General features: G+C 41.1%; 1 protein-coding gene across 2 annotated transcripts in view; it reads left to right on the top strand.

The window, feature by feature from the left end:
- kdm4b (lysine (K)-specific demethylase 4B) overlaps positions 1 to 13,312 on the top strand; it is a 30,273-nt gene extending 16,961 nt beyond the window's left edge. The window contains exons 9-22 of one of the 2 annotated variants that reach the window (XM_057325860.1): positions 1,848 to 2,044; positions 2,128 to 2,357; positions 2,627 to 2,763; positions 2,884 to 3,007; positions 3,717 to 3,895; positions 4,181 to 4,382; positions 6,530 to 6,606; positions 6,840 to 6,895; positions 6,987 to 7,095; positions 8,182 to 8,367; positions 8,443 to 8,610; positions 8,714 to 8,833; positions 9,553 to 9,645; positions 11,652 to 13,312. In XM_057325860.1, coding sequence (XP_057181843.1) covers positions 1,848 to 2,044; positions 2,128 to 2,357; positions 2,627 to 2,763; positions 2,884 to 3,007; positions 3,717 to 3,895; positions 4,181 to 4,382; positions 6,530 to 6,606; positions 6,840 to 6,895; positions 6,987 to 7,095; positions 8,182 to 8,367; positions 8,443 to 8,610; positions 8,714 to 8,833; positions 9,553 to 9,645; positions 11,652 to 11,981 — 2,208 coding nt within the window. In that variant the 3' untranslated portion in view covers positions 11,982 to 13,312. Of the gene's footprint in view, positions 1 to 1,847; positions 2,045 to 2,127; positions 2,358 to 2,626; positions 2,764 to 2,883; positions 3,008 to 3,716; positions 3,896 to 4,180; positions 4,383 to 6,529; positions 6,607 to 6,839; positions 6,896 to 6,986; positions 7,096 to 8,181; positions 8,611 to 8,713; positions 8,834 to 9,552; positions 9,646 to 11,651 lie in introns of both variants that reach the window. The other variant, XM_057325859.1, reaches the window with a different exon arrangement.
- The last annotated feature ends 499 nt before the right edge of the window (positions 13,313 to 13,811 follow it).

Below are 13,811 nucleotides of genomic sequence, written 5' to 3'. Positions count from 1 at the left end.
CACCAGCATTCACAGCTGTTACTGGAAATCCAAGTCATTATTTGACTTTTCTCCTCACATGCCTGTAATTGCCCATCTCATTAGTGAAATATCTTAAACACACACACATTATAAAGCGCGGAGACTGCTTGTTAGTCCACGTCTGCATCACTGTCTAGATTCTGATTATTGGCCTGTTGTCCACATAAATCTGTTCTGAGCAGAACACGCTGAACTCTGGAGTTATGAGACACTTGTGTGTGAAGTCTGGCACTTGTTGTGGTTATTACGCACACACAGTGATATTGTTGTTGACGCTGGCGGCCTGTCTTCACTGCAGCTGAAGAATGTTTCTGGTAATTGAACATGGGGCACAGAAAATAACGCTGTGCTGTAATATATTGTACCGGCGCTCAGGTTGATTTTCATGTGTTGTGTGCTGATTGAGAGATGGGATTTCTGCTTGCGTCTGCAGCGCTTCCTCTCGCATGTGATTGAATAATCTCAGTTTTCATCTCATCATGTTTGTCTCTGTTGTCTCATCATTGATCTGGTAAACATGATATCTGCACCTTATCAGCATTTTAACCCTGTGTTTAATATAGCAACACAACACCCTTTTTCTTTCTTTCTTTCTTTCTTTCTTCTTTTTCCTTCTTTCTTTTTTTATTTCGTTCTTTCTTTTTTTTCTTTCGTTCTTTCTTTTTTCTTTTTTTTTCTTTCGTTCTTTCCTTCTTTTTTCTTTCGTTCATTCTTTTTTCTTTCATTCATTCTTACGTTCGTTCTTTTTTCTTTCTTTCTTTCTTTCTTTCTTTCTTTCTTTCTTTCTTTCTTTCTTTCTTTCTTTCTTTCTTTCTTTCTTTCTTTCTTTCTTGCATCTATCCATTTGTCCATCTGTCCATCCATCTATCTGTCTGTCTGTCTGTCCGTCCGTCCGTCCGTCCGTCCGTCCGTCTGTATCTCTCTTTCTTTTTTCTTTCTTTCTTTCTTTCTTTCTTTCTTTCTTTCTTTCTTTCTTTCTTTCTTTCTTTCTTTCTTTCTTTCTTTCTTTCTTTCTTCTCTTTCTTTCTTCTTCTTCTTTCATCTATCCATTTATCCATTTGTCCATCTGTCCATCCATCATTGTCTTCTAGTCCGAATCCGTCCGTCCGTCCACGTTCGTCCGTTCTTTCTCTTCTTGCTTTCTTTCTTCTTCTTTTCTTTTCTTTCTTTCTTTCTTTCTTTTTCTTTTCTTTCTTTCTTTCTCTTTCTTCTTTCTCTTGCTTCTTTCTTTCTTTCTCTTCGTTTTCTGTTCTTTCTTTCTTTCTTCTTCTTTTCTTGCATCTATCTATCTACTTATCTGCTGTCTGTTCTGTCTGGTCTGTCTGTCTGTCTGTCTCTCTGTCTCTCTCTCTCTCTCTCTCTCTCTCTCTCTCTCTCTCTCTCTCTCTCTCTCTCTCTCTCTCTCTCTCTCTCTCTCTCTCTCTCTCTCTCTCTCTATAAATTGTTGCACTTTTATGATATTACAGTTTTATTATAACTAAAGATATTGAAATCAGTATATCTAACAAATGATTACTTACACAAACGCACTTCATATGGTTTTTGAGCACATTTGAGCACCTTGAACAAGCAGTAATGTCTGTTGTGAACCAACCTTTGTTCAGAAGCTTGCATGAATTCTGGGGACTTTCCACTGTTTATGAGTATCCGTAGTAATGGTCTTGGTCCAGCAATTTTGGTAAAAACATGTTTTTCTGTAACAATTGGAGACATACCTTGTCGCTTGGCAGACGAAAGGGGGTTGGCTAAAGAAAATAAGAGATAACGGGACCTTACCTGATTGGTAGAGGTGTTGAATGATGTGTTCTTGTCGTGTCTCTCTGCAGTGCACGTGCCGTAAGGACATGGTCAAGATCTCCATGGATGTGTTTGTGCGCGTCCTCCAGCCCGATCGCTACGATCAGTGGAAACAAGGGAAGGACACCACGGTCCTGGACCACCTGAAACCGACAACCCTCACCAGCTCGGAGCTGGAGCACTGGAGGAAAACCAGAGTCACGTTCAAAGAGAAACTGCTGCGAAGGTCAGACAGGGATCTGGGTGATGATGGAGATGTTGCTCCTCATATGTATATTTTATAATGTCACGTGAACTTGTGTCTTCCAGGACGCAAGCGAAGGTGAAACAGTTCCGCCGTCTGAAGCTGGAGGAGGTGAAGATCCTGGCCGAGGAGGGCATTGAGCTAGACATGAGCGAGTATCTGAGGAAGGTGGAGGAGAGGGAGGAAGAGAGACGGAAACAGAAGGACGAGCGGATGGCCCGCGAGGCGCTCCTGACGCTGGAGGCGCTGGAAAGAGAAGAGCAGGAACAGGCCGAGGCGGCGCTCCGGGGAGCAGGTGAGGAGAACCGTCCTGCTTGGAACCCAGATATTTCATTGGCTAGATTTTGCTTTGTCAAAAGTACTGCTTATGGCTGGAACAGATTTGTTTTAAACTAGAACTCATACACTTGCAGACTTTTTTGAAAGTTTCAGATAGAAACACACTCTGACTTTCTGCAACAAGTCCAGACTGAAAATCTGAGCAAACGTCTTGTAGTGTATTTTAGCCTTTACATATTTATATATTTTTTGTAGTAACTAGTATTTTGCATGTCTTTGCACCAGGCGAAGATGGCAAAACACATTCCCAGGATCCTCCGCTGGAAAACGGCCAGCAGAAAAAGAGGAAGAAGAAGCAACCAAAGAGTCCAGACGAAATCAGCTTCCAGGATGCGTTTGAACAGTTTGCTTCGACTGAACAGGTATGACTACCAACTCCTTTTATTTGACATACAGTGCTTTTTTTCCACAAAGAATCAACTTTTTTGATGTGTTTATAGGCAAACAGTTTTGTTAACATGTAAATTGTCATTCGCCCTCAGCTGAGTCCCTTCACAAAGCTGAAGAAGAAGGTGGAAGTGAAGAAGAGCCGACGACATCCGTTCAGCAAGCCGCCCATGAGGTCGCCGCACTCCATAGTCAAACAGGAGGCGTCCAGCGATGAGGGTGAGTGGAGCCTTGATGATGTCATTAGCATGAGACGCCGTCAAACACAATCAATGCGTTTTAATTTCATTGGCATAAATTTGAATAAGCGTGTCCCAAATTCAGATCCATAAACGGATGGTATTACCCACAAGTCATTGTGAGAGGGAGTAAAATGACACAAGAAAAAACAAATACGAAAAGCCAAAATGCAAGAGGATCTAATATTCTGATATATGTGATTGTCAATGATCACAATGTGTATCTAGGCAAACCACATTGAACTTCCTGCATTTCCCAGTTTACTAGTTTGTTGGAGAAATGTTGGTTGTGTGTGTGCGCGCACAAAAAGCAGAAACAATAAAGTTTGAAGCAAAGCGGTCACAAACAATCAGAGGTTTATAAAACAGAAAGGCAGGAATACAGTTATTGATTTGTCTGTGCTGTGTGTTATGAAGAGACACACAGCTGTAAACTTTACCGCCGTAGCACAGAGAGCCTGTCACTGCGGGTGGCCAAAAAAATACAGGATGGAGGACATCAAAACATCCGTACCCTCAGCTTTACCTGCTGTCTGTGTAGAGCAAAACAAAACAACATCTTAAATATTAAAAAAATGCTTTAATTTGCATCGTTTAGCATTTAAAGAAACTGTCGTTAATGTATACTGAATTGTGATTGGTTCTTCAGAACTAAAGATTTTAATATTTGTTCATCTTTGTTTGTGTAGAGCTGTACTCTGGGCTGCCTGTAGATGGCGGTGTGGAGCCGGTTGTCAAGAAGACGGAAGACAGCGATCTGTGGCAAAACCGCTCGCCGAACCTCCTCTCCGAGAAACAGTTCAATGCCGCCATGGCAACCATCGAGCCGTACTGTGCCGTGTGCACGCTCTTCTGTCCGTACACGCAGGTGCTGACCCGACCCCTTTATAAATAGCACTATTCAAACTTTTTACCGTTCGAGGGGTTTATAACCAAGTACTTTTGTTCACTTTTGTTAGGTAACAGTTTTTCTAACATATAATAATGGGTGTTGCTTATAATGTTTTCGAGAAATCAAAGTATACTAATTGAAACGTATGTGTGTTTTGCAGTTGGTCTTGGACCCCAGGCTTTTCAATGAAAGACTTTATAAGTGCACTTTGTTTCCAAATGTTCTGCAAATTAACACTTACAACTGTCTGTTTGTGAATAGCCTCTGAAGTATCCCCCCCTCCTCTCGGACACGGCCGGGCCGGCCTCCAGATTGGGCTCTCGCACCCGTCCTCTGGTCCCGGAAATGTGTTTCAGCGCCGGGGCAGAAAACCCAGAACCCCTCCCGTCTAATTCCCACATTGGGGATGACGGTACCAGCGTCCTGATGTCCTGCGGAAGCTGCAATCTACAAGTTCATGCCAGTGAGCTCAAACCCTTAATATCTTTTCTCCTGGGATTCTTTTAATTTGTCAAACAATAATGACGTTATGCGTAAGGCGTTCGTTTGATGAAACCGACACGTTTCTGTGCGTCTAGCAGGGCCTACGTTCAGGAAAATGTCTTTATCTCCTGACTGGACACCTCAGGAGTCGCCGTTTGTAACTCCAGCCAATTTACCGTCAGCGAACTCGAGCGTTGTTATTTATTTAGAGAGCGACAAAAATCTCTGAAGCGAACGAGGGAAAAACGGGCGGGAATGCGGTTTGTTTAGTTGGTTTCTCTCCTCTGGCCGAGCCTAAGCCGCGTAGCCAATTAGTCCAGGAGTGTGTGTTTGGTACAAGAAAGAGAGAGAGATTGTGGAATTGGACATGCGTGAGTGTCGAGTTCACTGAGGTAACAACACTTTCTGATTGGCCCCTTATGCGCTCTGTGTCCGTTTCTTCCTGTAGACCAAAATAAATGTGCAGGCAAAAGTTTTTACTCCAGAAAACCAAAACTATTCGTCAATATGTTTTCGCTTTGCCAAAATCACCCAGCTGTGTTATTTAACATCAGCCGGCGACATGATTTTATTTACGAAGAGGTTTTCAAACGACTCGAAAACTGAATCTTTGTTGTTGCGTTCAGATGAATGCAGCGTGTCTGTCAGCTCGGCCGGCTCGCGTCTAAATTTTAAGTTCATTAGAGCGAGCGCTCGGCAGTCGTTCTGTTTGCTTGACTGATTTATTGAGTGTGATTGCGCTCGGATGAGTCGCTCTTTATTACTCTGCTTTTAGCTACACTAATCAGTTTTACGTTACCGTGTTTTCACTTTGTCAAACTAATTCAAGTCGCCATTTTGTCATAGGAACACATGCTCACGTTTTCCTCCACGTAAATCTTCCTGCGCTTTCTACGATGAAATAAGCGGTTTTAAAAACATTGTTCTGGTTCAGCCACTACGAATGGAGCAACTCGAACGTTTCCAGATAAAACACCACCACCAACTTTAGCCCACTTCTAGTTGTTTCTTCCAGGTTGTTTGCTTCCTAAAAGCTCGAGGCGAGGGGCGTGACGTGACGGACAGCTTGGTAGTCCTGCGTTTGTGCAGTCTCCACACTGTTTTTCCGCCAGCCTGGTTTCACGAGAACGTTCACGCTTGAACTCGCTAACATTCTTCCAGCGCTTATGAAAATGAGACAAACGCGCACGTTTACGTGTGCAGCATTTTAAACCCGTTGCCTGTGGACTGTGTGCCGTTTGTTTTTGCAGCGGGCTTGCTGTTAGTGTGCGAGGTGACCACAGCAGGTGAAAGCTGGTGATTTCAATGAGAGGCAAATGACAGTGTGTCAAAAGAGCTTTCCATTTCCTCCATCAGGAGTGTTTTTTGAAAAGGATCGTTCCAACAATATCACAGTCCATTTCTGTGACTCACAATGGAAGAGCGACTCATGTAATTACTGCAAACAGCAGGTTGTGGATTGTAGCAGAACGCTGTGCACTGACGGTCTGACCTTTGTTTGTATGGGTTTATAGTAAGAAATAATTTTATTTATTATTTTACTACTTTACTAAAATACCATTTTATAAATGTGTTATTTGTTTTTATTTAAAAGACTTTCAGCTGTAACATTCTGTAATTAACATAGTTAATTTTACGAATCGCTCAACATGATTAATATTTACGAAGATGTTTTCAAACGACTTAGTTGTACCGAAAATAGAATTTAGACGATTTCTTTGTTGTTGCATTCAGAAGAACGTAGCAAGTATATATTATGAGTATAGTGTGGGTATTTATAGTTAGCTTAATACGTACTACTGTTTTGTTTTTACTAGTACTTTTTTAATCAATTTTTTAAGTTTGCGACATTTCTTGCGTTATTTAATTGGTTAAAAACTCTCGGTTGGAACGCATTTCGCTATTTCAGCGTGATTTTAGCGGATCATAGAAATGTCCTGTTAGGTTATTGGTTTATATTGTTTTTGACCTCACCCACTTGAGCTTAAAAATTGGAGATTGAGAAAATGTTTTGAATGTAAAAATGACAATAAAAAACATATATAAATGTAACGCTGATATATCACGTAAAAAACATTAATTATTGAATAAGTTAAATTCAATTTAAAAAATTGAGTTTCTCACCAGGTTGTTACGGCGTCGATCCAAACACGACGCAAGAAGGCTGGACGTGTTCACGGTGTAGCGTGCAGGCGTGTGCAGCTGTAAGTATCTGACACTTTAGGAAAAAACTGAGGTTGTGAATATTTAAAAACGGGTTTGCTTGAGATCAGATTGACATCTAAACGAAAGGCTTACTATAGACTAGCTGTCAGTTCAGTCGTCTGTAAATCACTACTCCGCAGGTCAACATTCATTTTGTGTGAAACAAAATAAGACAAAACAGACGCGCTGTGTTTTATTATCAGTTTGATGATGTTTTTTGTCATCGCTGCAGGCGTGCTGTTTGTGCAGTTTAAGAGGAGGAGCTTTGAAGAAAACCACAGATGACAGGTTCGTATTATAAACTCTCTTTCTGGTAGTGTGGAGGCATCTGTTCATGTTCATTTTGAATGAAGGGTGAAGTTGTGCCGTCAATCTGCAGGTGGGTTCACGTGATCTGTGCCATCGCCGTGGCCGAGGTTCGATTCGTCAACGCGGTGGAGCGAGAGCCGGTTGACGTCACTGCCGTCCCTGATACCAGGAAGCGTCTGGTGAGTAAAGACAGAGTTGTGACCTCCGACCTCTCGTCAGTATCCACAACCTCTACGTAAAGATGCTGAAACGCATCAGGATAAATATCAACCAATCGTTGTTCAGTCTCTCTCTCTCTCGGGCAAGCGAGGGAATGATGCATTATTAACGATGTGGCATGTGTGAATAATCAGGTGTCGTTTCTCACTGTGCTAAATGAGCTGCATTGATTATACAGGCAGGTTCTTTCCCCTCGTCGCACGTTTAAACGCACACAGACCAGCCCACGACTCGCCTGACGCTGCCGAACGCATCATTACGCAAACCGTACAGACACGACATGAAGATCAGATGATCGTCTCTGATGTCGTTCGAGCGATCGCTTCATAGACCCTCCGTAATGTTCATACGTCTGATTCCTGTGAGAGTTATCGCCGGTGACAGTCGCTGTGTTATCACATCATTATAATCTTTCATCACACATGAATGTTTGATGTTTTATAAGCTGTTGTTTCATCTGTGGTTTCACCAGCACAACCTAAAGTTAACGTTCAAGAAACATTTATCGTACGCATTAGGCTAGAAGTTCAGAGCTGGAAGGTTAGAAATCATCTCATAATGGGAGATGTTTGGACAAATAGCACAAGCTAAACGGCTCAGAAACGTCTGATGTTTGTCGTGCGGTTCATCCGTTACAATAAAGGGGATTCTCTGTTATATCAGTTCTTCTCGAAATAAGCCCAGGTCTAGATATACCAATAAATAACCATGAGGTTGACGTTCGTAAATCACCTTTTCTCTCTTCTCCGTCGGCCCGTCTCATGATCAATCCATGTGGAATGATAAATCAAAACCTCTCGCAAGCCGGTGAAATATTTCCGAGCCGGCGCCGCATCGTACATTACGCACGCCCGTACACAGGGGGCTGAAATGAAATATTGACAATTTAATAAAGAATTTTTACTTTCGTCGATATCCTGGTGCGTGTGTTTAAAGGTGTTTTCTGTCGACGTGATAGAAAAGAAGATGGAAAGAGCCTAGATTTTGAACGAATGAGAGACACCAAACAATGAAACGTGAACGCTGTTTCTCTTTACGAATTTCAGAAGTGCGTGTACTGCCACAAGACGACCAAACAGACCTTCGGTGCGTGCATCCAGTGCTCATTCGACAACTGCTCAACGTCCTTCCACGTCACCTGCGCCCTCCTCGCCGGGGTGACTATGAAACCTGCTGATTTGCCGTACGTGGTATCCGTCACCTGCCACAAACACAAACAGACCAATCAGAAGGTACGTGAAAAATGTACGATAAAAACAGATCGGTTTGTTCGATATGTCCGGAGACTGACGGCTTTCCCGACGCAGGTCAAAGGTGGCTCTCGCGATTTGTCTCTGGGTCAGGAGGTCATAGGCAAGCACAGCAACGGCTGGTTCTATCGCTGCACCATCACTGGGATCGGATGCCAGAGCTTCTACGAAGTCAATTTCGACGACGGCTCATACTGTGATAACGTCTTCCCGGAGAATTTACTGGTGAGCAAGTCAAATATTGTGGTTGCGTTCATTTTGTATCAGAATGTGGCTCAACCAATCAGAATCCAGAGTTTGTTTTATATGTTGCGTTATTTTCTTCTAGAGTCACGATTGCTTGCGGAACGGCCCTCCAGAACTTGGAGAACTTGTAGTCGTGAAGTTGTTAGATGGCAAGGTCCTCAACGCATCTTTTGTTAAAGAACACATTCACAGAAAGTACCAGGTAACTTCACTTCGATGCTACTAGAAGCTAACATTTTGGTAACATTCCCATCATGTAATGTTATTGACACGTTTTTTAGCAACATTTGGAGATTGGTTAGCAACAACATATAATGTTGGTAAAACGCTCTTTTATTGCTATTGCATGAATGTTTTTTGATCACTTTGGGGAACACTAAAGCGTAGGCAGTTTTGATGATTATAATGGATGTAATGTAGTATTTTTCGGGAAGCGACACCCGACTGCAGACTGGATTGGCCTTCTTGACTTTGTTTTCATTGTCGTCAACCAAACTTTCTCATTAACACCTCACAAGACACTCTTTCATTCTTCAGCCAAACTCGTGAGACAGTCTTTGGGGACAGAGGTCTCTGAATGAGCTCTCACAAGCATTAACAAGCCACCACATTCCGTTATATATCAGATCCGAGTGAGTGACAGCTCTCGGAATCTTATCCTATGTCAGATTTAGCCTCGCCAGACTCCTCCAGTGAAACGTTTTTTTTCCCACCTAGCATGTGCAGAAAACCAGAGACAAATGATGAGCGAGCGGATGTGTTGATTGCAAACTCTTTTCAAGTTTGGGGGTCGTTACGTCTGTGTTGCTTTCATCTTATAAAAGTGTGTCGGAGACTTCTGAAAAGTTTTAAAGAGTCAGAGGAGACTGAAGTTGAAATTACATGACCTTTCTCTCTCTTTCTCTCTCTCTCGCTGTACAGGTGGAGTTTCAGGATGATACTCAGCTCCTGCTGAAGCGAAGTGAGATTCACTCTCTGGACCAGGACCTGTCCAAGAGGGTTTTGTCTCGTCTGGTGAGCGATTTTTTTTTTTACCCAGCGGTTGAATTAATCTGTGTACAAATATGAAGTGTAAAGGGTTCTGTGTCGTTCGGAATGGCAAAAAAGCACATTTAGTTTGTTTTAAAAAATTGGCTGCCTTACAGTTTTAGTACAATCAAACTGGCATTATAAGTCATTTTTACGTTTCTTTAAAGTCGGGATATATCGGAAGTAGCGATTGTCTTTTTTTCGTATCGTGACGTATACCCGAGTGAAACGAATTCTGAAATGAGAAAAAAATGTAGGGTGAGACTTGCTCCCAACTTGCTTACATCCACCGACAACCAGAGGTGGGTAGAGTAGCCAAAATCTTTACTCAAGTAAAAGTACAAGTAACTAGAGAAATTGTTACTCAAGTAAAAGTAAAAGTCACTATTTTAAAAATTACTTGAGTAAAAGTAAAAAAGTATGCAATGAAAAAACTACTCAAGTAGTTAGTTACTTTGTATCTGATTATATAGGCCTACTACATAAAATTAATATTAATGCCAATATTTTAATATTACATTTTAATCAATATTTTTAATTATCATAAGCAGATATCTTTGCAATATACTAGAGAGACTAAAGAGTAGACAAACACAGAAGAGACGAGCATTTCTGTAAATTTCATCTAGTCCTGATGTCAATGTAGTTTACACAACTTATTTAGAATAATAGACCATGTCAAACTAAAGCATGAACTAAACTCAGAGCATTTCCTAAGATGATCTAGAACATCTGCAGTGCTGTCTTAAATGAAATACACATTTTTGAACAAAGCTCATGTTTTCTCGTGTTGTGTCACGTGTGTGTTGTGAAACGCTCTTACTTGTAAACAAACAGTAAACAGTGAACCACACGCCCATCAACAAGTTTTCTTCCTTCTGTTCTTCAAATGTATATTTCTGCAAGCCCACGTCTCTGTGTCTGACAGGTAACGCGCATGTTGCTGTGTCTGACGAACAGGTCGCGCGGGAGCGCGCATATGGCCGGCATTTATCATTGCTGGCAAACAATATGACACATTTGCAGTTTTGATTGTATAGATATAGATTCATATCCACTTCATCCAACGCTCTTTGTGTTCTGCGTGTTCTTAAGTTTCGCGCTAGGAGGAGTGAGTAATCCTGCTTCAGATGATTCAGATCGTGCTGCGAACTGAACAAATCATTTGAACGGATTCATTAGCCTATTCAAATGGTTTTGCCCATTGTTCAATTAATGCTTTCAAAAGAATCGACTCAAAAGAATCGATCACTCGGGAATGCCCGTAAAAAGAGACGACAACCTTGAAATAAACAACGCGTTTTAAAAAGCATATTTTAAAATGAAGGAACGAAGGAACGTCTCGCAATGTAAGTTATGTAACGAAGTAAAAGTACAGATTTTCGATTACAAATTTACTCAAGTAAGAGTAAAATTACACACTTTTAATTTTACTTAAAAAGTACATATTTTCCAAAATGTTACTCAAGTAAATGTAACGAAGTAAATGTAGCGCGTTACTACCCACCTCTGCTGACAACTGATTGGATCATTAAAAGGTGAAAGATTTGAACGCCAGTTTGCAATTTGTCAGTCATTGCAGCCCCGCCCTCGCGCCATTCCTCGTGAAGAGAGGTCGTTTCGAGAGGGGGAGGAGGTTAACGTTTCTGATTAAAGATTACAAGTGCAAATGAATTTTAAAAAAACAATGATGTGCACGGATAAATCATTTGTTATCATTACTTCACCACTGTGTAAAACAATTAAATTGTTACATTCACTTTAGCTACGCAATTTCCACTTATTTTTATAAGTTACAGCAATTGAAAATTTTAACTAGTATGCTACATTGACTTGCAAAGCCAGTTTGATTGTACTTAAAAATTTAAGACAGCAATTTTTTTTTACCGTGTATAAGTGATTTTAAATTTTAATTGATTTTGAATTTCTTTTGTATGCACCTTTTTTTCAAGCTAACCATGAAGTTGAAACTCTTTTATTTTTTTGGACAGGCAACTACAAACCAACTGCAACCTCAGGCCCAGCCATCCGATGAACCTCTGGCCGCAAAACGCCCACGTTTGCCGACCCCGCCTCCTACGCTAACTGCCGAACCACCAGCGCTACCTCCCGACTTAGTCACCCCTTACCTGTCCAGCAGTATTACCCCAAACACCAGCACTCCCCCCTGCCTGCCGCCCGCCGCCCTGCCCGCCCCAGCCCTTCAGCTGGAACTCAGTGAGACCTACACGCACAGCTCCAGCTACGTAGCCTATATGGAGTCTCTCCTCAACTCAGACTTTCCAGAAGAGGGCGATCAAGGCGGCGAGCTGATGTATTAAAGCCGTGCCTCTCGCTTTCAACTCTTAAACAACTCTTCTGCATGTCTTGTGTCATTATTCTTGCTGTTGTGCTAAGTCTCGCGCCCACGAATGGATGCAGGATGCGTGATTTCTGAAATTGGCGTCACGTACGGGAGCGCCACGCTCTTCCGACCCTTCGACGATCCCTCGCTCTTTCTTTTGGAAGAAGACGCCACACGTTTTTTTTTTTTGGACCAAGTGATCACGCTGTATGTGCTTTTTACTTTATACCTGATTTTCTGTACTAAATATTTTTCTAATTCAAGCCAACCTATCACGTTAACCGGTCATGTATCAAATAGACAGTTTATATCTGTACAGTTTCAGGTATTTTTCTCAATACTCGAGGGACAGGAAGGGTTCAGCCGGGGTTTAACAAGTATTTAAACGTCTTTTGTCAGACATAGATTTAATATTTGTATAAAGAAATCGCAAATACGACAGCGTCAGAAGCTAAGGATTTCAGCTAGCGTAAACCTTTGTGTTACGATAGGTCTTCATGTATTTTGTCGACTATAATCAACGATTTTCGTCAGCGAGTTGATTGGATTTGTTTTTGTAGCATACGTGGTAAACGTAGACGTTGATATTGAATACTATTCCCCTGTCTGTTTTTATTCAAATTACTGTTGTTGTTGTTGTTATTATTATTATTTCTATTGATTTTTATTTGGTGAAACTTTGCAACATAATGTTGAAATATGGGGAAAAAAAGTTTATGGTTTATATTCAAGAGATTGAATTCACTTACATTGGATTGTATAGTCACGCGAGCCGCCTTCTCAAGGTGCTATGAAGTCCTAGACTACTGAGGGGCGCTTTGGATCACAAGACCCGCCACGAGGTGTACATACTAGATGTCCCATACATGATGAAATGCCATGTCACCTTCATATTAAGGGTCCGAAACTGGTTTTGGTTTTCATAATCTGCCCAGTTTCCTGTTCTGTCAAACCTTTTTTGGTCTTCCTGCTTCAAGACCTCTTCAGACTGATATGCTATGGCTGAAGAATCGTCAGAGATGCGGGACAGACGTCGGAATTTTGTTTGAAAGGAAGTTCCGTAAAGCCAAACATCTTTTTAAGTTTAATGTGACAAACTCCTCATGTGTCAACATGAGTCCATCTGGAGTCCCTTTGGTGGTCGATTTGTGTTGATTTAATTTGGACTGGTATATTCGTGAGGTTTGCATTAACACAATAACTTCACAAAGGTGGGAAAATTCAACTATATAAGTCAACGTATTGATGACGGGAAATGTTTATCTGTGCAGAAGTACTAGGAAAGATTCTAATAAAATGTGAAGTGAAAGTGCGCCCTGTGTCAGAATAGTTTTATTTCAGGTTATCATGTATTTTGGGAATTCCAGGCCTGGAAAACAAGATATTTTACAAAATATCAAAAAACACATACTGACAAAAAAAGTATAGCTTAAATACACTAAGTCACTTTTGCTAAAAGTGTCTGCCAAATGCATGAATGTAAATCAATTAAATTAAATATTATTTTTTTTATCAAGTCTTTTCCAGTATTAAGGAAAACATCACAAAGGTCACGATCATCCTCCACTCAGGCATTTATTATTTTCCATTATTTTGTAAAACACAGTTATTATCATTTCTGTCTGTGAATCAAGTGTAACTGTCCACTCCAGCAGTCAACTGTTGTTTGGAGGTCAGTAAATTGCTGTACTTTAATAGCGAATGATTACAATGTAGAAAGATTAAAAGCTTTTCTCAGACTCAGGCCATTAAATATAAATGGATGAAAAATTTTCCCAATTATGAAATGCAAAATAGTATTTTGGTG

The sequence above is a fragment of the Triplophysa rosa genome, linkage group LG25, assembly GCF_024868665.1.
Source record: "Triplophysa rosa linkage group LG25, Trosa_1v2, whole genome shotgun sequence".
NCBI classification, from domain to species: domain Eukaryota; kingdom Metazoa; phylum Chordata; class Actinopteri; order Cypriniformes; family Nemacheilidae; genus Triplophysa; species Triplophysa rosa.
The sequence above is the reverse complement of the archived record's forward strand: the minus strand, read 5'-3'. Positions and strand labels throughout refer to the sequence as shown.